The 28,000-nt window shown below is 38.7% G+C and overlaps 1 protein-coding gene across 13 annotated transcripts in view; it reads right to left on the reverse strand.

Moving 5' to 3' along the window:
• BDP1 (BDP1 general transcription factor IIIB subunit) overlaps positions 1 to 28,000 on the reverse strand; it is a 55,272-nt gene that overhangs the window by 8,291 nt on the left and 18,981 nt on the right. For 5 of the 13 annotated variants that reach the window (XM_080636919.1, XM_080636922.1, XM_080636916.1 and 2 more), the window contains exons 13-36: positions 27,522 to 27,598; positions 26,919 to 27,063; positions 26,675 to 26,751; positions 25,933 to 26,104; positions 25,452 to 25,534; positions 24,346 to 24,577; positions 23,701 to 23,870; positions 22,803 to 23,019; positions 22,116 to 22,303; positions 20,725 to 20,923; positions 17,584 to 17,699; positions 16,686 to 16,905; positions 16,032 to 16,219; positions 12,681 to 12,897; positions 11,433 to 11,647; positions 10,075 to 10,465; positions 8,227 to 8,325; positions 7,873 to 7,909; positions 5,480 to 5,563; positions 4,630 to 4,852; positions 3,530 to 3,687; positions 3,179 to 3,320; positions 2,419 to 2,599; positions 1,510 to 1,570 (exon numbers count right to left, since the gene is read on the reverse strand). In XM_080636919.1, the coding sequence (XP_080493045.1) occupies positions 1,510 to 1,570; positions 2,419 to 2,599; positions 3,179 to 3,320; positions 3,530 to 3,687; positions 4,630 to 4,852; positions 5,480 to 5,563; positions 7,873 to 7,909; positions 8,227 to 8,325; positions 10,075 to 10,465; positions 11,433 to 11,647; positions 12,681 to 12,897; positions 16,032 to 16,219; positions 16,686 to 16,905; positions 17,584 to 17,699; positions 20,725 to 20,923; positions 22,116 to 22,303; positions 22,803 to 23,019; positions 23,701 to 23,870; positions 24,346 to 24,577; positions 25,452 to 25,534; positions 25,933 to 26,104; positions 26,675 to 26,751; positions 26,919 to 27,063; positions 27,522 to 27,598 (3,892 nt within the window). Of the gene's footprint in view, positions 1 to 15; positions 458 to 861; positions 984 to 1,509; positions 1,571 to 2,295; positions 2,600 to 3,178; positions 3,321 to 3,529; positions 3,688 to 4,629; positions 4,853 to 5,479; positions 5,564 to 7,872; positions 7,910 to 8,226; positions 8,326 to 10,074; positions 10,466 to 11,432; positions 11,648 to 12,680; positions 12,898 to 16,031; positions 16,220 to 16,685; positions 16,906 to 17,583; positions 17,700 to 20,724; positions 20,924 to 22,115; positions 22,304 to 22,802; positions 23,020 to 23,700; positions 23,871 to 24,345; positions 24,578 to 25,451; positions 25,535 to 25,932; positions 26,105 to 26,674; positions 26,752 to 26,918; positions 27,064 to 27,521; positions 27,599 to 28,000 lie in introns of those variants that run through there. The other 8 variants (XM_080636921.1, XM_080636920.1, XM_080636925.1 and 5 more) reach the window with 7 other exon arrangements.

Consider the following 28,000-nt stretch of genomic DNA (forward strand, 5'->3'; position numbering starts at 1 on the left):
ATCATTTTTTTCAGGGAAATTAAGAAATAATAAAAATCTGTTACTCAAGAAATTTGAAATTACACTGTTCTCTTCATGCCCTCCCTACCCCAAGTAATGAAGTTTTAGGCACTCATTTCTCCACGGAAAAAGGAAGTGGGGATATTCTTGAGACAATTCTTCTTAGATGAGATACACATCGTCACCCCCTGGAGCCTATTCATTGCAGTGGAATCCTGATTACTGTTCAGAATGAAGAATATTAAAAATGCCTAGTAGGAATGGAGCTTTTTAAATGGGTGTTCCAGCATTAAAGAACAATTTGCAGTTTAATTAAATTTGTGTAATGGTGGTCAAGTGGTCCTTTGTCTTTAATTGCAAATGTCAGGTATTGTTACTTCTTTAAATGGCAGGAGTCTGCTGGTTTGATGGTAAACAAAAGCCTTTTTCTCCTTACTTCAGGCTTGCAGAAGAGGACCTGAGAAGTATAGTCTTGAATTTAATAAATGAAGAATATAAATGATTTAGTCAACAGATGGACATTAAAAGATAACTGCTAAATGCCATCCATTAGAATGAATTTAAGGTGAGAACATTTGTAAAGTTTTCGAAAGATAGAAAACAGTGCTGCATCATTACTTAAGACAGATTCCATTTTTGACATAAAGCTGCTGTTATTTCAACCTCAACTTTGGTTCTTCATCTAATTAAAGATGATTTAAGATGCTCTGTCACAAGATCCTTGCAGTAACAGAGCAAAACAATAGATGTCTAAGAAGTATTAGCCCCATCTTTCACACATGCTCAGGAATTGAAAGTTCAGACAGCAGTTTCTATGTGAAGTATGTGTTCTGGGCTTTTGACAAAGTGATTTTCCCATACCTTAGACAAGTCCTGGTTCCAAAACAGTTCCATTTCAATTTGGTCTAGGGAAAAGAAGCCATCACCTTCATTTCTTTCATCACATCTAATCAGTTAGGCATTAATCTGCTGACTCACTACAGCTAAAACAAGGAAAGTCTGGTTGCCATCTTCTTTTTTCTTCCCCAATTCTTCTTCCTTCCCTGCTCCACTTGCACAGTCCATCCCTTGTGCTCACACAACTCTGACACTTGACAACTCTATAGCTCACTAAACCAGTGGAAAAATACACAGGTTCTCTCAATCTGTGATATCCACCTTTTGACAGACAAGTGAGTCAGAGGCTCATAAAGTCTCTAATAACTGCTAAACCTAGCACGAGTTAAGCAGCAGGAGCTCACAGCAGGGAGGAGAGAGCAAGAAGTTTTTCTTTCACTGATATTTAAACTTAATGAAGTGCTATGCAAAAAGTTCACAAGTTTGGTTTGTATTAACAAAATTTAGTAAGAGGAGGGGAATGCACTGTACTGTGGGTCACCGTTTTTGTTAATTAAATAAATTTTTTAATCATGTAAATGAGAATGCTTTTGGTTTTGTTTTTTTCTTCTGTATAACCACAAGACACATCACTGTGGGCTTTTGCTAACTTAGAATATTAGCATATTATACCTGAAGTCTCTTCTGTTCTGCTTATCCATTGTTGTTGATCATCCTGAGCACAAGTTCCATTCTAAAAATAACACAGTTGAAATAAAATGTTAATAAACCTGAGAAATAACTCTAGAAAACAGGGAAGAAACAAAGCATGTCAAATGCTGAAGAGCCAAAATATCTAATGACATCATCATAATTACATTTGTCAGTTTTTTACTTCTAGCTATGCTAGGCTGAAGGATGTTAGCCTTACAAGGACAAGAGACACTTGAGCAATGTAAAAATTTATATGCAGCTCATTGTCTGTATTGATGGTTTGTCAAAATAAATTTATACTTCCTACAGCACAGCTCTGTCAGAGATGACTCACACAATAAATTGCTCAGTCGCACTCAGAAAACAAATGCCACCAACCATTACAAAACCACTGAGTGCCAAAGAAAAACACCAAGCTCTGCAACTCTTCCATCCCTTCTTTTTTATGGCATATACCTTTGCTAAAACCAGGTATACTCTACTGCAAGTAGCCTCCTCTCACACTCTCTGCCAGTCCTGTAAGACTCAAATCATTCTTGTACCTTGTTCTACCATAAGATCACCTTGACACATCAGCAGGCTGCACTGAATGAATACAAGTCCTAGGTAACTTCTCCGATCAAAACTCTTTAAAGAATTGCCCCAAAATTTATTACCATTTATCACTTATTGCTGAAATGCTATAAATTGAGGCTTGCAAAGATTAAGGTTGTTCAAAAAAAAAAGTTTGGTTATGCCTTTGTAAAAAAAGAAAGTTTAACTCACCAGCTGTCTTTAAAATGTACCAGGTCTTTAAAATGGGAGAGTACGTTTTCATGGAAAACCTCTTCCTCTACAGGATTTCAGAAACTGGACACTTCTAGACTGTAATTAAATGGAGTTCTTTACCTGAGTAAAGTTGATTGTGCACATATTGTGCTCACAAGGATAAGGATTTTGCTCAGAAAGTCCATCCACAGAACTCTGATTTGGACAATCCTCTAGTCCAAGGTGAGATTTTTCAGGTGTTGGTGATGTAGTTCTTAATTCTCCTGATTTTCCATGAGCATCTCTCATCTCTTTTTCTGTTCTGTAAGGTATGTATCGTAGTTAATTTGAAATCAGTTTGAGATGGTCTGTGCATGGGCTAAATTCTGTACAATTACATATTTAATATGAAGCTCATGTAGTTACAGAGAAAGAGGTCACCTGTTTAAATACTAGATCATTCTACTGATGAGAACGCGTAATGCTCAAACAAGTCTAAATAAACTATTTCAGGAAAAAGCCTCCCTAACATCACTAATTCAGATCTTATTAGAAAAAGCATGACCAAGCAGGAAGTCTTACAAACTCATTAACATTTCTAAATTGATCAACTCCTTAACATTTCCTTTCAGATGCAGTTTCATGGGAGACAATCAAGCAGCAAAGTGATTACTAACTTCTGAAACAGCAAACAGAAGTTAATGTTCTTGCCTCTAAGATCTGCAGGACAAGAGAGAAAACCCTTCAAGTAACAGTCTAACCTGCACACTTCAGTGCATAAACACACACAATACATGTAAGCACAGTTTCCATCAGAGACACATACTATATATGCACTTCAGCTGCATATGTTTAAGAGACTTCAGGAATAAAGCCAATATCCGCTGATGATTCTTCCTACCTCCCAACTTTGTCTGCTTGCTTGTTAAGTTCCATACTTCCAGTTGCAAAGTCATGAAAAATTGAAGAATCATCTGTAGCTGGTCTGACCTGTTCTAGTTCCACCTTCTGCATTTCTGCAGTACCTCTCAGAGTTGTAGACTCTTAAGATACATAAGGATGAAAATTCAGTTAGTATTTTTTTGTGTGCGTGTGTGTGTACACATATATATGCACATATATACATATGCACATATATACATTTATATTTTTATATATAAGCTTTTATATATTGAAATGTGTATCTACATATAGATACACATAAATAAACACACTACAAAATTATTAACCCCAGGATAAAAAGTAGGCTTACCACTTTGAATCTGCTCTGGTTGTTCCACAAGTATATTTGTAGTAAGTGACTTCTGAATTATGTTGTCATTGGACGTCAATACTCCAAAGGCTGGCTCAGGGTCCAAAAGGCCACTTCTTGTCAGTCTCACACTACTCACCGCAGGCAAAGAGCTATCACTGCAAGTAAAAAGGAAAAATGCCATCAATACAGTTCTTGATTTTTGACAGTTAGTGTAGAGAAGAGATAAGAGAGATGGAGTAGATAAGACAATGAAGAGCTGAAATACAGGCTGCAGAGGAGACAGAAGACTATTTGGCAAAACGAAAAAGAAAGAATCTGGAAACTGGAAAAGTCAGGTATATTGTCAACTAGGATATTCCCTACCTACATAAAAAAACCAAGTAACTGAGATATTTAAGAAACATGAAAAGATCAGAAATGTAACACCAAACAGATGGTAGAAAGTTCTGGTTATAATATAACAAAAAAAATCACTGGATTTAAACTAATTTATGTTTGATTATAATTTTCAGAGGAGTATAATCTGATAGTTTGTCACAGCAACCAAAGAGTAAAACAATCTTTCAAATAGTACATGATCACCAGGAGATTTTTTTTCTGAAAAGATGTTCCATCAAGCTGATTGAACATTCACAAATGCTTGAGCAAAGTTAAAAACCAAAAGCATTAAAAACCCCATAATGATAGAAGATAAACCGGTTCCTTGCCATCTCTGCGCCAAATCTTTGCAAACATCCCACAGCAGCAGTGACACATAAGCAATTTCCCTTGGCCTGATTAGCTGTACTTTGGGAAAATGAGCTTGGTAATTAACAGTGATCCATACCAATTAAGTTTGAATATTCTTTTTTCCCCTCCATGGTAAACTTAACTTCAGGAGTAAAGAACAAGTTCTACATCCCCAAAGTTGTATACCAATGTCTCACAAAAGTTGTAAGAAAGAGACAAGAAGGGTTTTTCAGATTACATACTGAATTACATAAACTGAGAAACCTTTGCTAAAGCAAGGCTGTTTGCAATTCAATAAAAATAAACCTAGCAGAAGTAAGCAATGTCAGAAGACTTCTCTCCCTAAAGAAAATAAGTAGTAATTTAACCTGGTATCTGTAGCATTTTTCTCAAAATACTCTTTGACATCTGTTCTTGTGCCAGTTCTCTGATTCTGTACATTAATGTTGCTTTCACCCTTAAAAGGGACCAATTCCTTGGTAGAAGTGTCTGAAGAAAGTAAATGCTGACTAGAAGTTCTGTCTTGTCTGGAGCAGGCAGAGCTACTGGCCATGTCCAACTCATCTTGAGTGGGTAACACGTGTGTTCGTTCTGGTTAGAACAAGAAACAGAATAGAAAAGCATAACTTAAAAGACTCAGGTTTGGCACATACATAAAGCTGTTTCACAGTTACTGAACATCAAATCTTGTTTAACAAAGTCTGCATCCTCCAAAGACGCAAATTCAAATCCCAGGTAAATACAGTCCTAAAGCCACACTTTTGACAGTAATAAGGCAGAAACTAGCATTCAACCAATGAAAGCAGATCAATTCTAAACAGAAGACTATAGAAAAAGAAAAGACTAAACTCAGGTAATTTCAGGTTGTAGCTAGTTAGCCAGAATAAGATATCTTTCAGGTTAAGGGCCTGAAAAGATGACTTACAGGTATGGTCATTGAAGCCTGATTCCTTTCTTTTGTCCAATTTTCATGACCAGCTTAATTCAAACATGTTCTTCCTAAACCAGGTCTCAGAAACACTTTTCTAGCAAGGTGCCTTACTTTTTCCAGCCAAGATGCATTGCCTAGTCTCAATATGCACTACATTTTAGCAGGGCTAAAAGCCTCTTGACCTTGCTATGCAGCAACAGACGGAAGAGCTATACAGTAACTGCTCTGTCCCTTCTTAGGTGGACTCAAAGTTCAAGCAAGGGTTTGTCCCATAAATCAGATCATACCTTCAGTACTTGTTTTTAACTGGAACATTGGATCACCCATTGCAAGTAAAGTCATAGCAGCTTCAGTGCTTCCATCATTAATTCCTGCAAAGTTGTTCATACATGTTAAAAGTCACAAGCACATTAACCACAAATCCACTTATTTGTTTGATGCCATCATCAATATAATGAAGTATGTATTTTTTTGAATTGTTGCCATTCATGGATCAAGATGCTTGGAAAGAGAAAGCAATTCTCATCCACTAAATTAGAACTACTGTAAAAAACCTCATCAACAGCATTATTCCCTTTAATGGTGTACTGGGTACATATGGTAAGGTGTTGGCAGCATGGGGGCTGCTCTGGACACAGCTGGTTCCAACTGACCCCATCACAAGACACAGCCAAGCCTGCCTGCCAAGTCAATGGCACATTTGGGAAACACATTTCAGAAAAGGAAAATGTTGCACAGCAGTGCAAAGTGAAGGGAAAAGTGTCAGAAACAGCCCTGAATAAGTCTTGTAGTTTAAGCTCAGGCGGTAACTCAGCATCATGCAGCCACTCACTCACACCCCCTGCTCCTTCTCCCCTCCCTCTGGGCAGGATGGGAAGGAGAATCGAAAGAATGTAAAACCCACAGGTTGAGACAAGCACAGGCCAGTAACTAAAGTAAAATATAAAACTACTACTGCTACTACTGATAATAAGGGAAATAACAAGGGGAGCGAATATAAAACTAAAAAGGGAAAGGAAAGAATACCATAATAATGTGATGCACAATACAATTGCTCACCACCCACTGACCCGATCCAAGCAGTGATCTGGGCCTTCTGAGTGACTCCCCCCAGTTTATACAATGGGCATGACGTGCTGTGGTATGGAATACCCCTTTGGCTAGTTTGGGTCAGGTGTCCTGTCTCTGCTCCCTCCCACCTTCTTGTGCTCCTCCTCACTAGCAAAGCATGAGACTGAAAAGTCCTTGATCAGGGTAAGCACTGCTCAGTAATAACTAAAACGCTGGTGTGTTACCAGCATTGTTCTCAGACTGAAGCCAAAACACAGCCCTGCAGCAGCTATTAGAAAGGAGAAAAATAACTGTTACAACCAAACCAGGACAATAAGGAAGGAGGCGGAGCAGGTACTCCCATGTGTGGGAGCAGAGATCTTCCTGCAACCTGTGGAGGAGACCTTGCTGGAACAGGTAGCTATTCCCTGAAGCAACTGCACCCTACAGAGGACCCACGATGAAGCAGCCTTATCCTGAAGGCCTCCACCCTGTAGCAGTGACCCCACACTGGAGCAGGGGAACAGCATGAGGAGGAAGAAGCAGCAGAGATTATTAGGAACTGACTGCAAACCTCATTCCCCTTTGCCCTGCACTTCCTGGGGGAAAAGAGGCAGAAAAGTGGGAAATGAAGGTGTGAAGTTAAGCCTAAGAAGGCAGGAAGAGAAAGCTGCTCTTCAGTTTTGATCTGTTTCTCACCATCCTATTCTATTTTGTTTGGCAACAGATTAAATTAGTTTTTCCCAAGTTGAGTCATTTTGGTAAGTGGTCTTCATGTCTTTATCTCAACACAGGAGATTTTTCATTTTATTTTTCTCCCCTCATCCTGCTAATGAAAAGGAGTGGAAAGCAGCTGGGTGGGAATCAGTAGCAGTTTAATCACAGAAATCCCTACCCTGTGGTGTTGATCCATATCCCAGTTTAGACTCCCAGTTCCTAATTCGCTATCCAGAGTACATCTGTTTGCCTACCTCTAACTGGGCATACTCAAAAAGACATTTCCATCCTCCATTGCTATTGTACTGAAATAAATTGAAAAAACAAAGTAGGATTCCCCTCCTTCAAGTAAGACACTAGGTACACTCAATCTCCAGTGGAATCTAGGAAGATGTATGGAGAATGTATTTAAAATGCGAAAGCTATTCTAAAAATCAACAGATCTCTAAGAGTTTGTAAAATCCCACATGGAAAGAATATTTGCTTCTGGGAGACTGTGATCACAGAAATCACAGTCTTCATGCTATTTTACAGATTTAGGATACTAAGATCAGAGACCACAGAGACGACAAAGCTACAAATCTGCCCAATTTTTGTCTTACTCAGTCATACATCAAGCAAGTGGCAAGTAAGCAACTTGTGGACAGCTACCACAGCACAGGAAGGAGGTAGACGGGATACACAAAAGGCAATTCTGACCCTAGGAAACACAACTCGGCAATGCTTGGTCCTCCTACTTGACAGAGAACAGTAAGAAAATTGTTTAAATCTTCTCCAAAACATAAAAGCATCTAGTATCTCATGAGCAGGTTTTTTAAATAAGATATATAAACTTGAAAACTTCCGGCAAGAATAACTGCATATTGGTAACAAGTTAATGGGAAATATATTAACAATATTGTTTCATATCTACCTTTGTCCACCTCTGGATTTTCATGTATGGTTGTTTCCTTAAATAAAAGAAAAACAGTATCAAAATTTTAGATAAGATGAATGCACAACTTTAATTCAATTACACACTTAAATTACAGGTAAATTCTGTCCAAAGTTTACCCTGGCTTTGAACGAGTATTTTAAAGGCTAACAATATTCACTTACACAGTTTTTCCAAAGCTGTGTCCTTATATCTGTACAGGACAGGCAAGAGTCTATTAAGCTATACTGTTACGAGCAGAGATGGCGATCAGGCACAGGCACTTTCTATGTACTATGAAACAACAACAACAAAAAAAACCCACAACATTCTTACTGCCATTGACGCGCTTACTTTTTCTTCCCTCTGTATCACTTGATCGACAGATGCACGAGAGAGACTTTCAGCATCAGCAGCCACCGGCACATCTGGTATATTCACAGGTATTTCCAGCTGTAAAAATAATTTTAAAAATATTTCAGTTCCTCAGCCCCTAAAGAAAATCTGTCAAATGCAAGTTTTTTATAAACCACATATAATTAGTAGATCTTAAACATTTAGTGGGATCCTTCCCAAAAATCAAGTCTTGCACTACACACTTTCTGATTTAAGAAAGCAGCACTTGTATGAACTGGAGACAGTGCTGCTTGTAAGTAATTGGAAGCATCAGATAACCTAAGACTTTGGGTTTAGTTGTTTATTATTCTACCAAACTAAGTTATGCAGCTGAGAATTTCCATGATGGCTGTCTACTTCAAATGGGGTTTGCTAGTTTTCACACTTTTCTGCTCTTTAAGTCTTCAGGAAGTTAGAAACAGCTCAGCCTTTTTCCAAAGACAGACTAGGGAATACACACCTCCCTACTGCCCACTCACACCCACCATTACTTTACCTATTTATTTTTTTCTTCTTCTCGTTTAACACTGTCTTTCCACTGAGAGCTTTAGACATTCGGTATTTTCAGAAACAAGGAACTGAAATTTGGCATAAAGGTTGCAGTATTTCTAGTGAGGTTCTTATGAAAAACACTGCTCAATCTGAATAGCTTTCAAAGGCTAGCACTTTTTATAGATGCTTTCCACTAATCTATTTAAACTTGACAACAGCTGAGTCCTCAGGTATCTAACCATGTTCCTTCCTTACTAGAACTCATGGCTCCTATGTGTTAAATTGGGAAACACAAGTGATATATATTCCACATCTTTGAAATGAAGGGATTCAGCAGAACTTTCTGTGTGGAACTTTGCTGTCCATTACTGTTCTAGAGTCACCCTTGGTGTTTTGATTGAGCTTTAAATTTTTTTACTCTTTCACCAGGAGAAAGAAACAGTGTGATAAATTCACTAGACAAAGATTAAAAAAAAAAAAAAAAAAAACCTAAAAAAACTAAAAAAAAAAAAAAAAAAAAAACCACAACAACAACAACAAAAAAAAAAAAAAAAAAAAAAAAAACAACAAAAAAAAAAAACCACAACCAGAAAAAAAACAAATTCAAGATTTCAATGAGAAGAGAGGAAGATGACCCTTCCTCTTGTAAGCAAAAAGAACTGGAGTGAGTGAAAAGTAGTGATGAAAACCTGAGGCATGAACTGAACAGGTCAGATAAACAGATTCAGAACAAAGCAAAGAGAAAAAAAAACGAAAAAAGCTGTGAAGACACATCACTGAGATAAGACAGGCCAGAAGAGCCAAAATATGCAAAGATAGGGAAAAAGAGTAGACAAACGCCTAAACCTCTGAATGCAATCCCTTTCAAGGGACGAACAGAGTCCCAAACTTCAATAGTTCCCCAATAACAAGAAGTATGCCAATTCTTCTCTAGTGACTGGTCTTAGTAGATGTGATACCAAGTCCTTCTAAACTCTAACAATCTTGAGTTCTATTCTAGTCTAACAGCATAATTAAAACATCAGCCTGCACTCTAGGCTTAAAGTTTCCAACTCTTGTCCACAAAGAACAAAAATAAAAACAGAATTGTCCACAAAGAAGAAAAGCATGTAACTTTCAAAAACTGGATCTCAGACTGATATAGTATTCTGTTCAAAACCATGTGCCAGGTAACATCCCTGCTCCTCTCAGTGCCACTGTTAACAACCTGAACTAAACTGGGATAAACCCCAATTTTTATGAGATTGTATTAGAATAAAAGCTTTTTAAACAACTGAAACGAAAGTATATATGCAGAACACAGCTACATGATACCTCCTCCATGGTTTCCTCTATCTGAACAGGAATGGGCTTTGGAGATCGAAGACCTTTAGGAACAAACACTGGAGCTTTGTTTACTTCTTCCGGTGCAAAGCATTCACCTTCATCATCAGGCTCAAAGTCATCTGTCTCCTCCTCCTCCTCCTCTTGAGAAGCCCAGAGGGTCACCAAGGTTATCTTCGAACTTTTATGCTCCTTCCCAGATTTCTTTCTATGTACAGTTTTCAAGCTTCTGCCTCTAGCAACATTCAGTTTAACTTCTTGCCTTTGATTCCCCTTCTCACTGCAATCAGCCCCACATTCAGAGGAAGAAGAGGCAGCAGTTCCTAGCTCAGAGACATGTTTTGGCAGCGCTATCTGTTTTGATGGTCTCCTGGAATGCCTTCTAAAGTAAAGGACAAAAGCATGTTTAAAAAACAACAAAGTCCAACACATTTCAAACAAAGGGGTACTACAAATAAAAACAAACTCAATGAATAAAAGGGGATCACTGTGACTAACAATACAATCTATTTACTTCCTAATGTAAAGTGGCAAAAATGCATCCACATACCATTTAATCAGAAATCCAAATTTCTTCATGTATGCAAAAAATACTGATTATCAATCTGTATTAAGCAGTTTCAGAGCTTTGGAAAGCTGCACAATTAAATTTACAAGATACAGAATTCTTTGATTAGAAAAGCATGAATTCATTTTCATTTTGAGGGATGTGTAAGTCAAATACTTTTTATCCCATGGGAATGTTTCCAGTTCTCTTTTACTAAAGCTGTACTAGGAGCCCCAAACTGTCACATTTCAGTTGTTCAGACTGTCTAGAAACCAGAACTGTTAGATAACTAATTATCTGCTCCAGTTTCTCAGACACCAATCTCTTCCCTCATCAGCTGCTGTTTCCCTCCTCAAAATGATGGGCACCACCACTTTACCAAAAGTAATTCCAGACGTCCTCCAAAACAACATCCTCCTCTGTAAACTGTTGTGAAGAGGAAACAAATAGCAGCAGAGGACATTTCCACAGATTTTGTTTAGACTAATCCTACAATCCCTGTGCCCCCAGTACTAGTACTACAATGTCTTCTCCTTTAAAATCAGGAATTTCTGTTGAAACCGCAGGTGAACCTTGTATGGGTTGGCAGGAGTGCTGGCTGAGTCCATTTTATAAGAGTGCAGGCAGAGTAAGAGACATAGGGAAATCTGCATGCATCTGGTAGACCTCAGACGAATGACAATGACTAACATCCTGCATGCACTCATGTAACACTCTGCAAAATAATGGTTAATAATTACACTATTAAAACAAAAGCCAAAACCACTAAATTGAGCTTACAAGCAAAAATTAATTGTTTTACCTTGTGAGATTGTCCAATTTTTTTTCTCTTGAGGCAGAAAACTGAGAATCTTCTTGTTCTACTTGACTCTCACTCTCTGATGATATCTCTGGAGACTGGAGTCTACTATCCTGCCTCATTCTCTTACAAGATGCTTCTCCAGCAGAGTCTGTAAAATCCTGTTTTCTTGTAGTCTCTGAGAAGGATGCAGCTTCCACTGTGTTACTAGATTTTAGCTGAATGAAGGAGACAATTACTGCCATATTAAGTGCCAAACTTTTTAAACTGTTTTTGAGGCCAAAAAGATTAAAAGAAATAAATTTAACATTCTTGAAAACATGTCCAGCTGTCATCTCTGACAGCTTAGGATATTTTTCCCTATTTTCTAAAATTTTGGGCTCTATAGCAGAAGCATCATTAGATGGTATTATCTATAATGCCAGTGCTGTGGTTTGTTAACAGATCAAGGCCACGCTCAGCTTATTAAGAGCAGCAACTCTTCAGAAGCTGGGAAAATGAATAATTTTCTAAAACTACCTATTAAAGAGAAATCTGAAGGAAAGAAAAAAGTATTTTTTGCCCTAGGAACAAATTAGGAAGAAGAAACTACAACAGTTTACAGAATGCCATTTAAATATTAATCAAAACACACACACACAGAAACATATCCCAGGATACAAAAATCATCAGCAAGCACAGTCCTGCCAATTATGGCTACTGGACTAAAATATTATCTTAACTGTAAGATTTTAGTCATCCATCTAGAAAATAAGGAACACCAGGTAAACTTGATTCAAGTATTGCAACATTAGACAAAGAAGGAACTAACCTGGGCTAGGTTAGACCTGTTGAGCAAATTTAAGCAGAAGAAGATCTGAACTTTGTTCACATACGCTTCAACTTGTAAGTATACTTATATTGATTTTAGGTAGTATCTGATGTTAAACAGCTGCCTTAATTTCCAATGTTCAATTAATAACAGATATTAAATTAACTGGTAACAGTGTGGGCGTGTATTATAATGCGGACCTCTGACTATATGAACTGTAAAACTGAGAACAACAGCGTACATTAAATGTTTCCACAGTTTTTCAGATTCTAAGTCCATTACCAATAGTGAATTAAAAACAAAAAAAAAAAAAGAAAAAAAAAAGGATCACATTAAAATTTCCCAGTCATACACTGTATTTCTGCACTGCCTATGATTCTTAGAACTTAAACACAAGAATTGAGAGATAAATTGGCTCAAAACACAAGATCAACACTTACCACTGATACACTTTGTTTTTCTAACACCGAACTCTCTTCTGCATTTCTGTTATCAGAGTTGTCCTCTCCTCTGTTTTCATTTTCTTCAGGATAACCCCTTTTCCTAGTAACAGTCATTAGGTTTGGCCTTGAGCACCAACGGAATTCATTCACTTGACACAAATGTTTTGCATCACTCTGTTTACTTTCTTCTCCAGAACTTAGTTTATTGTTGGACCTACAAAAATATTTTTCAAATTCTACTTCTCAGGAACTACAAAACATACACTCTACAAGCTTGGTTTGCTACCAAATATTAGTACTTCCACCTAAAAATGAACTCAGGGTTTTTTTACAACTTTTTTACAACTTTTATTTGTTTAGTTGGTGAAGAAAAAAAAGGAAGAAAAAAAAACAATGTGAAAAGCAGATAACTTGATTTTCTACAGTACTGGGCCTTTCTGATTATTTTTGGAAAACCCTTTTTGAAGGAAGACAACATTAAGAAGTTGTACTACCGCTTTTAAACAGGATTAAATTCTTACACCTGCTCAAGCACATTCATCAGCAAGACAGAAATCTTGGGCTTTTAAACTCTCAAGAGGATCCAGGTAACTACAGATCAGTCCCTGGGAAAGTGATGGAACAACTAATCCTGGAAACCACTTCCAGACACACAAAACCCAAGAAGGTCACTTAAGAATAGTCAGCATGGATTTACAATGGAGAAAACACACTTAACCAACCTGATAACCTTTAATGATTAAATGACTGGCTCAATAGATGAAGGAAGAGCAGCAGATCAAGGCTACTTTGGGTTCAGAAAGCCTTCAACGCTATCTCCCCATACATCCTCATAGAGGACTGTCATGGTTTAAGCTCAGCTGGTAACTCAGAACCATGCAGCTGCTCACTCACTCCTTCCACTTTTTCTCTTCTCCCAGCTCCCAGAGGGATGGGGACAAGAATCGAAAGGATGTAAACACCATAGGTTGAGATAAGAACTAAAATGTAATACAGTATAATACAGCATAATCAAGTATAATACAGTATAATGCAGTAACTAAAGTACAATACAAGACCACAGCTACTACCACCAATAATTATAATGGTAAATAACAAGGGGAGAGAATATATAACTGAAAAAGGAAAAGGAAAAAAATAACCAGCAGTGGCAGTGAGCAGTACAATTGCTCACTACCCACTGACTGATACCCAGCACCATCCAAGCAGCAGTCAGTTTATATACTGGGCATGACGTGCTGCCATATGGAATACCCTTTGGCTACTTTGGGTCAGGTGTCCTGTCTCTGCTTTCTCCTGGCTTTTTGTGTCTCTCCTTGCTTTTTGTGTCTCTCCTCGCTGGCAGAGCATGAGATAGAGAGAAGTCTTTGATCGGAGTAAGCATTACTTAGCAACAACTAGAAACATCAGTGTTATCAGCCTTGTTGTCAGGCTAAAGTAAAAAACACAGAGCTGCACCAGCTACTAAGAAGGAGGAAAGTAACTCCTGCAGCTGAACCCAGGACAGGGACATGAAGAAGTACGGGCTGGATGCATCCCATTCTCGGCTGCAGCAGACAAGGAGATGCACTGAAACTGATCGAATGGCCAGGCTTAGAAGTTTGTGATCAGTGGCCCACAGGCTAGTCGGAGACCAGTAACTAAGAGTGTACCCTATGGGTCAATGCTGCGTCCAATCCCTATCCTGTTTAATATCTTCATTTATGATATAATTGATGGGGCAGAGCATACCCCCAGCAAATTTGCAGACTGCACAGAACTGGGAGTAGTTGCTGATACACCAGAAGGTTGTGCTGCCATCCAGAAGCACCCAGAGCGGCTGGAGAAATGGGCTGACAGGAATCTCATGAAGTTCAACAAGGAGAAGTGCAAACTCCTGCACCTGGGGAGGAACAACCCCAGGCACCAAGACATGCTGGGGGCTACCCAGATGAAAAGCAGCAGGGTAGAGAAGAAACCTGGGAGCCCAGCTGCACACCAAATTGAATGTGAGCCAACCATGTGTCCTGGTTACAAAGAAGACTAATGGTATCCTGTGCTGCATTAGGAGAAGCATTGCCAGCAGACTGAGGGAGGTGATCCTTACCCCACATGCAGTGCTGGTGAGGCCACATCTGCACTACTTTGACCAGTTCTAGGCTCCCTGGTATGGGACATGGAAATACTAGAGATGACCTGCCAAACGGCCATAAAGATGCTGAAGGGCCTGAAGCGTCTCTCCTGTGATGAAAAAGCTGAAAGAGTGGGGATAGTTAGCCTTGAGATGGAGAAGGCTCAGGGGGATCTCTTCAATAGCTATATAAAAACCTAAATGGAGGGTGCAGAGAGGACGGAGCTGGTCTCTTCAGTGGTGCCCAGTGACAGGACCAGAGACAATGGGCACAAACTGAAACACAAGAGGATCCTTCTGAATATCAAAAAATACCTTTCCACTGTAGTTGAGCACTGGCACAGTTACCTAGAGAGACTGTGGAGTTTCTTTGGCAATAATCAAAAGGCATCTGGGCAGGGTATTGGGCAACCAGGGCCAACAGATGGCCCTGTGCGAGCAGGTAATGTCTGGAGGACACTTTCAACCTCAACCATTCTGTGAAATTCTGCCATCACAGGAGCCACGAGGATTGTACAGCAAGGCCCTTTTCTTGTTAGCACAAAGACTCTGGGATATGATTTCAATGCAAATTATGGAAGAGATTTTACACAGAGGCTCAAAGACAAATGGAAACAGGAAGCTAATTTCAGAAAATAGCTAAAGTAAATTTGAGTTGAAGATGCTCTGTATCTGTAAAAATTGAACAAAATGTAGCTTATAACATAACCCAGAACTGTTACATCTAAATGGCACTATTTGCCTCATATTGCACGTACATAAAAAGTATCCCCTCCACCAAAGAACTAGGACACTGCACATTGTTGCATGAATTTCTCCTGCTAGAAAGATAAAGTGAAGACTTAGAATACATCTTAGACAGCAAGCCTGTTTCATGTTATTCTACCTACCACTTGGCAATTAAAGTGATTGCAAAAGGCACTGCTCAGTCTTTCTTTCAACAGTCCATATTTCTAGTGCATTGTACCCTAAGAACTGTACCCTGTCTGAGAAATCCAGACAGCTAAACTCTGATTATTTGCTTCTATGCTCTCCTGCAAAGTAAAGGAAAACAACCTTGAGTAGAAGTCTGTTAAAAACTCTTATATTACCTAAGGATGCCACCTAGTGACCTTCACAGTGTATTTAGTACAGCTCAGCATCTAACACTTAAAAACGCAAATGCTGAATGAAAACAACAGGACAAATAAAAAAAGCTCTTTAAAAACTTTGTGTATTTTGCCAACAAGAAACTTTACCTTTCTGAGGTATCCTGAATGCTTCCTATTGTATCTTCAGACAGATGTTGTTCTTGTTCTGCCTTATTGTGGCAGTTAGGTGGCATTTTAGAGGAACAGAGTGTTTCTGACTTTCGACTTTTAAGATTTATGTCTAGATTGTCATCCTTGGCCAAACTCCCCACAGACAGCAGTACTTCCATGTCATCCTTTGAGTTGAGGAGGAAGAAAACAAACAAATAAACACAAAACCAAACAGAATTAGTACAATATATATCACCTGTAAAATAAAGCATTGCAAGTTATGATCAAGACCTCAACCTGAGCCAAAATTTCACTTAAAAACTTCCATGAGCAACAACCAAGGAGTTCAGAAAAGAACCAGCAACAGAAATATGACATGCAGGTAACCTCATGTATCACAAACATGACTGAAATTTCAAATTTTAAGTGAGATCTTTCAGATTTGGTAACAGAAATACACATATTGCCAATGTGTTACTAACCGAATTTTATAGGACTCCATATTAGAGTGCAAATATCAAACAAGCAAGTATTCTTACTAGTCCAAAATGAATTTATGCACTTAGGCAGCTTATTCAGATGTCCTACAAACAGCTGGTGCAGAACCAATCATCAGAAAGCATAGTCAGAAATATCTGAAAGGATTCTCACTTTTGAGGAAGGAGGTTCCTCAGATTCTTCTGCCACAGGCAGATTTTCTCCTTTATGTGCTTCTTCCTCAACTGGAGCAGAGAGGGTTTGTGTCACTGGAGGTTCTTTTTCCCTATAAGCTCTTTTTAGGTTCGGTCTAATTCTTGGAAATGTTTTCCTTATGAATTGTCCTGATCCCAGAGCACCCAGCTTGCCTTCTTGGGAAGTAGATTTTTCAGCACTAGTGAATTTAAAGCAAACAAACAAGCCAAATCAAAATTATGTCACTTGACGTTGGTTGGGAGAGGCCAAAACCAATTCTGAATTAAGTTTGAATCAACAGTTATACAAAAGGGTTAGAGACTGATACACCTTTTTGTTTAAAATTGAGACAATTATCTTTTCAAAAGCATATTTCTTATTTTGGGCATTTATCATTAACATGCAAGGATGAATAAAAGGATTTCTTTGTGAAAGCATTTTTAATAAAGCAAAAAGTTGTGTTGCTAACTATATCAACATTAAAGTATCTGCAGCCTAATAAACGCTTAAGAGCTTATTTTAACAAGAACAGCACACTGGAATCAACAAAAGACACATCTCTCACATTTTGCACAGTTTCTATGTGTTTCATGTATAATTGTTGCATATACAAATACAAACTAAATGAAAGAAAAGCATGGTCCAAAAGAACTATGAGCTCATGCAGATCAACTATGTACCAGATAAACAATGACAAGAAGCTCAGCTCAGCTAGAAGTATGCTCTGAAAGCATGGGAAGAAGCTGTCTATAGGCGCTGAAAATTAAATGCTGGGGAAAGCCATGTAACAAGGAACAAAGGAATTGACATATGCAAAGGTATCTCACGCACCAGATAAAGGATTTTCAAATGCAGTTTTGCTAAACTCTAGCCTCACCTGCTTTGTTCACACAATGTGTTTTCAGAAATACATGGCACCTGAGGTACCTCTTCCTGTTTCTGTTCCTCTTTGCTTAGTACATCTGCTTGACACAATACAGCTTCATTCTTACCCTTTAATTTGCAATTGGGGAAAAAAAAAAGGCATGAAGAAAAAGTCAATCACGCAAGTTATTAAACCAAACTTGTATAAAAACATACAAACTACAGATCTCTGTGCTGTTTTACCAATCTGAATCAAAAAAAGAATCACACTTATTTATTGAGGGTAATCTGCCTAAACACGTAATTCAATTTACAGACAAGCATGAACAGAAGTCTTAGTCCTGGGCTACCTAGAATTAGGCTCTTAAATGCTATGTGCACCCAAGCATTATGGGTTCTATTTAGCACAGCTCTATTTAGCGTTCAATCAACTCTATGGAAACAAAACACTCTGGTAAATGGAAAAACATTTTAAAACTGGACACTGCAAAGCACAGCACGGACACATGCAAGCCACTATAACCTCATATTCATAAGGCTTTATTACTTTCATTTCTGTATTTGCCACACTAATTCCACAAATAAGCCACTCAAACACATCCCTCAGCACTTCAGGTCCATGACAGCTTTATTAGTACTAAAGAGGATTGGATCTGCTGTGGTTCTACAGATTTCCACAGCACAGAGCAAATGTACATGCATGTCCACAGGTCTAGAACAGCCAAAGCTGAACTGCAAACAACTATCTCAGCTAGAGGTTAGCTGACACTGTGGCACTAAGAGGGAAATTACAGATGCAGTGCACTTGCACTCCTCTCTGGGAAAACGGCACATAAGTACTCCAAGCTGGGTCTACACAGATGCAAGAATAAAACAGCTATAACCACTCAAAAAAGAAAAAAAAGGAATCACTCTTAGAAAGCTTAGTTATGTTCGAGATCTAAAGCAAGTCTATGCAGTCATGCCTACACCACTGGCATGATTCAAGAGCAACCCACAAAAGGGTTACAGAGATTTCATCATACTGGCATGGCTTCCAAGGATTTCAGTACCTCTTACAGGGCTTAGAAAAGTGTCTGTGGGGATATAGTATAGGTGAATGACTCAGTTTACCTGTGTAAAGTAGACGAGTGTCAGGGACTGTTGTGGTGAAGCCAAAGCTTACCAAATCAGTAGGACTTAAAAAAAAAAAAAAGCCAACAAAAAAAACAACCACCACCACGAAAATGAATATCCTGAACCTTTGCGTGATATTCTATACTAGATTCCTCAATACAGATTTGATTCATCCAAACAGGAAAGACAAGCAAACAAGCTAACATTTCTGTATTGCGATATCATGAAAAATCGTGGCAGTCAGGTGAAGTTCCTGACGACTGGAAAAAGGGAAACACAACCCCCATTTTCAAGAAGGGGAAAATGGATGACCCAGGGAATTACAGACCAGTCAGTCTCACCTCTGTGCCTGGCAAAATCTTGGAGCAGATTCTCCTGGAAGGCATGCTAAGGCACATGAAAAACAAGGAGGTGCTTGGTGACAGCCAGCATGGCTTCACTAAGGGGAAATCCTGCCTGAGCAATTTGGTGGCCTTCTATGATGGGGCTACAGAACTGATGGACAGGGGTAGAGCAGCTGACGTCATCTACCTGGACTTGTGCAAAGCGTTCGACACTGTCCCACATGACATCCTTCTAAATTGGAGAGACATCAATTTGATGGGTGGACCACTCGGTGGATAAAGAACTGGCTGGATGGCAGCACACAAAGAGTTGTGGTCAACGGCTCAATGCCCAGCTGGAGACAAGTAACGAGCGGTGTCCCTCAGGGACTGGTGTTGGGACCGGTCTTGTTCAACATCTTTATTGGTGACATGGACAGTGGGATTGAGTGCACCCTCAGCAAGTTTGCCGATGACACCAAGCTGTGCGGTTTGGTTGATACGCTGGAGGGAAGGGATGGGATACAGAGGGACCTCGACACGCTTGTGAGGTGGGCTGATGCCAACCTTATGAAGTTTAACCATGCCAAGGGGAAGGTCCTACACCTGGGTCGGAGCAATCCCAGGCACAGCTACAGGATGGGCAAAGAAGAGATTCAGAGCAGCTCTGCAGAGGACTTGGGGGTGTTGGCTGATGAGAAAATGAACATGAGCTGGCTTTAGTGTGCGCTCGCAGCCCAGGAAGCCAACTGTATCCTGGGCTGCATCAAAAGGAGCGTGACCAGCAGGTCGAAGGAGGTGATCCTACCCCTGCTCTTGTGAGATCTCACTTGGAGTATTGTGTACAGTTCTGGTGTCCTCAACATAGAAAAGACATGGAGCTGTTGGAACAAGTCCAGAGGAGGGCCATGAGGATGATCAGGGGACTGGAGCACCTCCCGTATGAGAAGGGGCTGAGAAAGTTGGGGCTGTTCAGCCTGGGGAAGAGAAGGCTGCGTGGAGACTCATAGCAGCCTTCCAGTATCTGAAGGGGGCCTATAAGGATGATGGGGAGGGACTATTCATCAGGGACTGTAGTGATAGGACAAGGGGTAACGGGTTAAAACTTAAACAGGGGAAGTTTCGATTGGATATAAGGAAGAAGTTCTTCACTGTCAGGGCGGTGAGACACTGGAATGGGTTGCCCAAGGAAGTTGTGAGTGCTCCTTTCCTGGCAGTGTTCAAGACCAAGTTGGACAGAGCCTTGGGTGACATGGTTTAGTGTGAGTTGTCCCTGCCCCTGTCAGGAGCCAGTAACTTGATGATCTTAAGGTCCTTTCCAACCCTAACTATTCTGCAATTCTATCAATATAAACACATTTTTATTCTGGTGTTTACGTTAAATGTGGTGTACTCCTTTTCTCTATAATGTAATCCAATCAAAATCAGATCTTCATATTCCAGAAGACACTAATAGGATAAGTTGTAGACTTCACTGATTTCATCATATTGGATGGCTTTCAAGGATTAACACAGTACCTTTCACAGTGACTACTAAAGTGTCTGTTTAGGTACCTGCAATACCTCAACATACCAGGGTTTGGGGATTTTTTTTTCATCTAGTATAGCATCTCAGCTTCAGGGAATGCAACTTAGATATTCTAATTTAACTTCATAAAAATAGAACATGCAACTCAGAACCATCTTCTGAACACAAAGCACTTATTAAGACTTACGATGAGAGTATTGGCAGACTCGTCTTCTCGCAATACTGACTGCTCTGCTTTAGGATTTTTCTCCACCTTCTTTTCTGATATTTGTAATTCCTTCCTTACAACAGCTCTTACCAAGTTTGGCTTGTATCTCTGGAATCTGCGCCGTACTAACTGGGCAGGTTGAAGAGGTGTTTGTTTACATTCTCCAGTGCTATTTTTGCTATCAGGGCAAAGTCAGACAGAAAAAAAAAAAACCCGCAACTTAATACAAAAGTACATTATTAACAAACACAGGTTCATTATATGTAAAGATAAAAAAACAACTGAGTTTTTAAAAGAAGCCATGTAAAAGTAAAGTTCTTCTGAGTTTAAGTTGCAAACACAAAACTTGGTTTCAACATACATTTCTGTCCTGGATTCAGCTGTAGCAGCTATTTTTCCCCTTCTTAGTAGCTGCTGCAGTGCCATGTTTTCGACTTTAGTCTGAGAACAGTGTGGATAACGCACCAATGGTCTTAGTTGTTGCTCTGTAGTGTTTACTCTGATCAAGGACTTTTCATCATATGCTCTGCCAGTGAGGAGGGGCACAAGAAGCCAGGTGGAAGCAGGGACAGGACACCTGACCGAAACTAGCCAAAGGGGTATTCCATACCACAGCACTTCATGCCCAGTATATGAACTGGGGGGAGCTACCCAGAAGGGCAGATCACTGCTCGGGTTGGGCTGGGTATCTGTCAGCATGTGGTGAGCAATCGTATTGTGGAGCACTTGTGTTTATTGTTTTCCTTTCCCCTTTTAGTTTTATATTCTCCCCCCTCGTTATTTCCTTTATCATTATTATTGGTGGTAGCAGTAGTGGTTTTGTGTTATACCTTAGTTACTGGACTGTTCTTATCTCAACCCATGGGAGCTACATTCTTTCAATTCTCCTCCCCATCACTCCAGGAGCCAGGGGAGAAGAAAGTGGGGTGGAGTGAGCAAGCAGGTTCATGGCGCTATATTAACCTGCTGGGCTTAAACCATGACAATTTCAAAGCACTGGTCTCCTATCTACTTCCACAACAGAACTGATTAACTTACTAGAGGCATAACTTACTGTCTGCCTACTACTCTAAAGCCAAAGTGATTTTCACATGGTTTCTCTCATACCAAACTAGTGTTCCTCTGCTTACATGAAATGAATTTAGTGTTTCAGATGACAAAACAGCTGTAAAATGAATGCTCACTAATTTAATGTTTAACATAGAAGTAACTGGAAATTTAGTATCACTAGTGTCAAATCTATGAGAACTAAGACTTCATTCAGTGTTTTTAATTAGATTTTCTTTGCCAGTAGGCAATCCATTGGCACAATTTCCTTTTAGAATACTGTAATTGTATAAGTCAAGAAACAAAAGTAGCTAAGACCTTACTCTGCATTAGCAGCTGAGATGTCATCTTGGCTAATTTTGGGTAGACAAGACATGAGTTCACCATCCTCTGATCTTGAAAATTTCTCTGGGGACTTACAGCTTCGGCTCTCAGAAACCTCATGAGAGCCAACAGACTTCTCCTTTCCAAAGAGTTCCAATGGTTGGAGGACTTCATGTTTTCCTGCATTCTGAAAAAAGTAAACACAAGAACGAGGGAAAAGTTATGATACTAAACCAAAAGGAGACATTATGATATCCACAAAGTCCAGTACTATATACTTTCTGAAGTGTTCCCTGGAAAAAAAACTGTAACTTTTCAGTAATAATTTCCTACTCTTTCCAGGACAAACGCAAATTTGTTTATATAAAACAAAATAGATTGAAATTTAGATTTCTTCTTTGCCACGTTCTATTAACTTTTCTTTCTTCCCTGTCAACTCTACAAGGCCACCTCAAGTCAGAAAGACATTTGGACACATAACAAGAGATACAGAACGGATGTAATCTTTTTCTCCTCACACACAACCAAGAAGAAAGTATAGTTTTCATGTGGAAAAAAATACCTTTTGAAAAAAACTGATTTAAAAAATATTAACTTTGTATTGCTTAAATCATCAGTATTTAATTTCACAAACCCTAAAGTTCAAACATAACTGAAAAAGGGGAAAAAAGAATAAAGTGCCTTACATCTGTATCAGGAAGGATGCTACATTCACTGTCACACTGCGTCAAACTTCCTTCCATGCAGGTATCTTTCTGTGATACACCTGTATTATTTACATCTGGCACTTTCTTTCTACTAGTTGCCATATTTAAATTTGGCTTTGGTCTCTGGAATCGACTCTTTAGTAACTGAACTGATGACACAACAGTTTTCTCCTCATCCTTCTGAGGACCAAACTCCCTACAAAAACAAACAGAAAGAACAGCTGAAGGCATAGGACAACAGTGGTTCTCGAAGTCATGAACGACATACTTGTATGTATTTCTCTTCAATACAGAAGCCAAGTATAAAAAAATGTTATTTTTCTTAAAGGAACAGTAAAGTTAATTATATTGTTAAAAAAGATCCAATAAAAGCACTTTGAACACCGTCAAAAACCTGTGTCTCTTACAAACAGGTGAGCAAAGATAAGTTAAAAAAAATGCCATTTCAGAACAACCTGCATGCATGATTTGATAGTATAAACATTTAAAAAATTACTTTATCTAATCATGTTTAAAACTTAGCAGTAGATTTACAGCACAGTTGTGGGTTTTGTTTTGGGCTTTTTTTAAAGGGCAATTTAATAAAAACCAAACCCTTTACATAAACATACAGTGATGCACTGCTAGGATCAACATGAAGAAGATAATTACAGGAACTGAACATCAGGCTCACAGTGTAAAGATCGAATTAATCTCCAAGGGCATACATATTTAGTGCTTTTGAGCTCTTGGGGGTTGGTTTGTTTGTTTAAGTTTAGTATTGTCTTGATTAAACATCTCATTATAGATATAGAACTTGTTTTAATGCTGAAGTTGAGAATACTTAGGGATATCAGTGGTTTTGAATCACTTCTCTCCATTTAAAAAATAACCTTACCTTGTACTGAAATCTAGAACCTGTTTCAAGGTATCTGACAATCCCTTTTCACTTTCACAGCTTTCTGCTTCAGAGGACTTTTCCTGTATTGAGCTCATCTCAGAATCTGTAGAAACATCTCCTTCTAACATCACACTGCCTGGCTCAGTGTCTTTATGAACTGTCACATCCTAAAAGGAGAAAGTTTCACTGTAAGATTGAAAGAGTTGCTCAACCTCTCTTTTAGACGAGCAAGTGGAAATGAAAAGGTTTATTTTAGTATCTCTTACAAAAACAGTCTTGCGTCTCTTGCTTCCTGTGTATCCAATTAGACATTTTAAAAGTAAAAATTTGTTATTTTCCTATTAACTTTCTATCTGAAGTGGTTTCTTTCCCAAGAGTGATCTTCTCTCTGCACTTCTCTTTTCAGATCTGGTATCCCAAATACAACCAACTGAAATATAATTCATCTGTCCATGTAAAATAGAACCCAAGTGCAACCATGAAGGAATTTTATGACAATTCAGTTTATTCTGAAAGGATAAACAAAGCATGATAGGTCTATGCTTACAAATTGTGTGGTATGTACCCAGATCTCTGATACTAAAGGCTTCTACTTAGGACCTATCAAAACAGTGTGCCTAAGCAATTGTTCAGGAAACTTACATTTTCAAGGCATAGATCATTGTTTTCATCCTTATGGTGTATCACACCTTTTTCTAGTTCTTCACCTTCAGTTTTCTCCTCTTCAGGAGCTTTTTCAGCTGCCAGGTCTTTTTGTCTTGCAACACTTCTTCCTAGATTTGGTTTTGGTCTTTGCAATCTGCCTCTCTTTAGAGGTGCTGGTTTCAGCACACTCTGTTTGCCATCTTGTTGTAAACCAGCTGTTCCATTAGATCTGGAAAAATATGTTGGATCCATAATTACATACCACATATTGAAGTGAAAGAAGTCTTGGAGAAGTGATTTTTTTTTTTTTTTAAATCTAAAATAGAGCTATGCATTACCAACTTCATGAAACAATAAATTCAGAAGTATATCTGCTAGAGACTGAAAAAGTACCTGACAAGTTTAAACTTATCTTTGCCCTGTTCTTTGGCTTTTCCCATTGGAGACAGGATACCACACTAGACAGCCCTTTTTCTGACATAATGGCTCTTCTTGTATTCCTATCTGGTCTAGAGGCAGATGGACCTAATTTAATAAAGGGTTAAAAAAATCACAAACATTCAGAAAATACATATATAACTTCATAATCTTACTAATCTAAAAATATTGGATACACACTAGCCTTTTTTTAATCCCTTTCAAAACAAACTCTCCTGTAAAACATTTCTCCTGTTACACTACCGCTGCCATTTCTCCATGGAAAAGAAATCTAAGAAACACTTCCTAGTATGTGCATTAAAATGCCCATATGTTGAAATTTTTCCTATGCTTTTATGCTTTATGTTTGAGTACTTAGCCACTGAAACTGACACTTTTCAGTATTAAAGCTAGTAGAGGAGACTTGTTTTAGCTTTTGAGGGACTTTTTTCTGCATTTATCATGATTGACACCTCAGTTAAAAGCTACTCTTTAAAAAAACAAAAAATATTTAATCATTTGTTAATCATGCATTAAAAAATTCCCATTCTTCCCTCAATTTCTGTTTTATTGCTGAAGTTTCTTCAGAAACTTCTCTAATTACAATAGTATGTAATACTTCCAGAACTGAAAGGGATGGCAAATGACTGGAGAGTAGCATGTCTCCTCGTTTTTCACATACTTACTGAGGCACTGTCTCCAGGATTTTATCACCTTTTTCTGCAGCTTCTTCACTGGTAGCATCAGACCTATCACTCTGGTCAGTGTTCTAAATACAAATATAACATTGAGACATCAACTTTCTTACATTTATGAAGTACAGCATTACCTAACAGACCAGGTAACTGTGACAGGATACAAAGTGGATTGCATGTGAGAGACACAGACAATTACAGGGGTAGATTTCACATAGTCAGAAAGATGCAGTAAAATTTTTATCAAACTAAAGCTGGATTTGCTGCAAGACCTGAAAGGTTATTGCCGTCTACTGTTTGTGTGACAAGTTCCAGCTTAGCTGAGGCCTCTAAACAGTACCACGCTGTCACTGCAGGTTAGTAAGCGGCTGATTCCTGGTCATACTCAGGGGGAAAAAAAGAAATTAAAAAGATAACATTGCTGTTTTATCTAGCAACCTTTTAGCTAACACATTATCTCCAGCTAACTTACTCTATTAAATACCTTTTCAGTTTCCTCCTTAGGCTGTAGATGAGACACTGTCTCATTTCCTGCATCTTTTTCAGGCTCTTCTTTCTTTCCAGATGCTCTTGTAATATTAGGCTTAAATCTCTGTCGACACCCTCCAACTACTGTCTTTGCAATTACATTTTTTTCAGGTTCTCTGCACAAAGGATCCACAACAGTGACATTTACTCCATAATATTCAAGTCTATGTAATATTCAATGACTTGCACAGCTTTCTTTAGTGTAACTGGGTTGTCTTTGGCAGGATTTGCACAACTTACACAGATTTCCTCACAAGAGAACCAAACTTTCTTTAGTCTTACAGAGTGTGGAAACTCAGCTTATCTACCTATTAAAAAAACAAAGTTATCATACGGGAGGAATCTAACTAGACTGCATACCATAGGTGCTTTTGCAAGTGTCAGAAGCAGAGCTATTATCTGGCAACTGAGGCTGGGAGGAAGGCAATGGCATAGTTATCACTTCTTTCTCTACCCCCTTCCAAATTCCAAGCACAGTTGGTACTTCATAAAGTAACATTTTCCTCAACTTCCCAAAAAAATAAGCACATGCCTTCTACCACAGTACCACTTGATACCATCCAACAAAATTCTGAAGTCAAATTTAAGGCTTATATTAAAACTTCACAATTATTGTTGCCTTCTTGTAAAAGCACAATTATGGTCGCTCCATTCCAGAAGACTGGAAAAGCAATCTCAATACTTACTCAGACTTAGTATCCAAAGCCATGCTCTCTACTTGTGTGGCTTCATTTCTGTTTCCTCTACCATCTTCCTCAGAGCACTGGAATTGAGGCAAGGACTATTACTCTTGGACAAGTGTACAGATGCATCAAAAGCAGTTCTCAGAACACTACTTATTAGACTGTAGCCGGTCCACAGTACCAGCACTGACAAGAACAGATACAGCATCAAGAGCATAGCATATTAAGCAATGTTCCTCCTTCTGACCTTTGCATCAGCATTCACAAGGTTTGAAGAGGAAGTCTCGGCCTCCACTTTCTTCTGTGTTGCTGCTTCTCTCCTTACAGATGATCTCACTAAATTGGGTTTAGGTCTTTGCAAGCACCTTACGCCTGCTAGCATTTCAGTTTTCCTTACAATATAAAAAGAGGTGATACATATTATTACCAAAGAGAAGCTTGAAGTTTTATATGGTCCAAGACGTACTTCAAGAATACCACAGACCGTATGGGTAATGCAGCAATAACCTTAAAAAAATTACATTACATCTTTCTGGTATTAGAAGATATGCTACTACTTCATGCAAAGAGTGTCAAATAAACTCTGCTGGCTTTCAGTGGAATCTACTTTAAAATATTTTAAGGAAGCTTTACTGTCGCTGTTACAGAGAGGTTAGTTATTTTTTAAGCTTACTTAAGTTCTCCTTTTCATTCCCACATAAAATTTTAAATCTTGGTTAAAGGATTGCTACTCAAAAGTTATCATGATCTACCATCTAGTCCAGCATACTATGGTCAATTAGAACTGTATCCAAATTAAGTAAATGCAGGTTAAGCTCAAGTAAATTCAAGGAAAAATTATTTTACCTACATGATTTCTGATTGAGAATGGCTTTCTGATGTACTCTGCTTTTCATCTGGTATATGCAAGTCATACACATCTCCGTTCTGAATTAAAAAAAAAAAAAAATACAGAAAGGAACTGATAAATGTAGACTATTTTCTGTAATGTAAAAAAAAGCAGAAACAAGAACAAGATTCACAAATGGTTGAGGTCTGCAGGGTCCTCTGGACATCATTTGCTCACACAGGGCCACCTACAGCTGGCTGCCCAATACCCTGCCCAGATGCCTTTTGATTACTGCCAAAGACAGAAACTCCACAGTCTCTCTAGGTAACTGTGTCAGTGCTCAACTACAGTGGAAAGGTATTTTTTGATGTTCAGAAGGATCCTCTTGTGTTTCAGTTTGTGCCCATTGCCTCTGGTCCTGTCACTGGGCACCACTGAAAGAGACCAGCTCTGTCCTCTCTGCACCCTCCATTTAGGTTTTTATATAGCTATTGAAGAGA

This window comes from Psittacula echo, assembly GCF_963264785.1.
Source record: "Psittacula echo genome assembly, chromosome: Z".
Lineage (NCBI taxonomy): Eukaryota > Metazoa > Chordata > Aves > Psittaciformes > Psittacidae > Psittacula > Psittacula echo.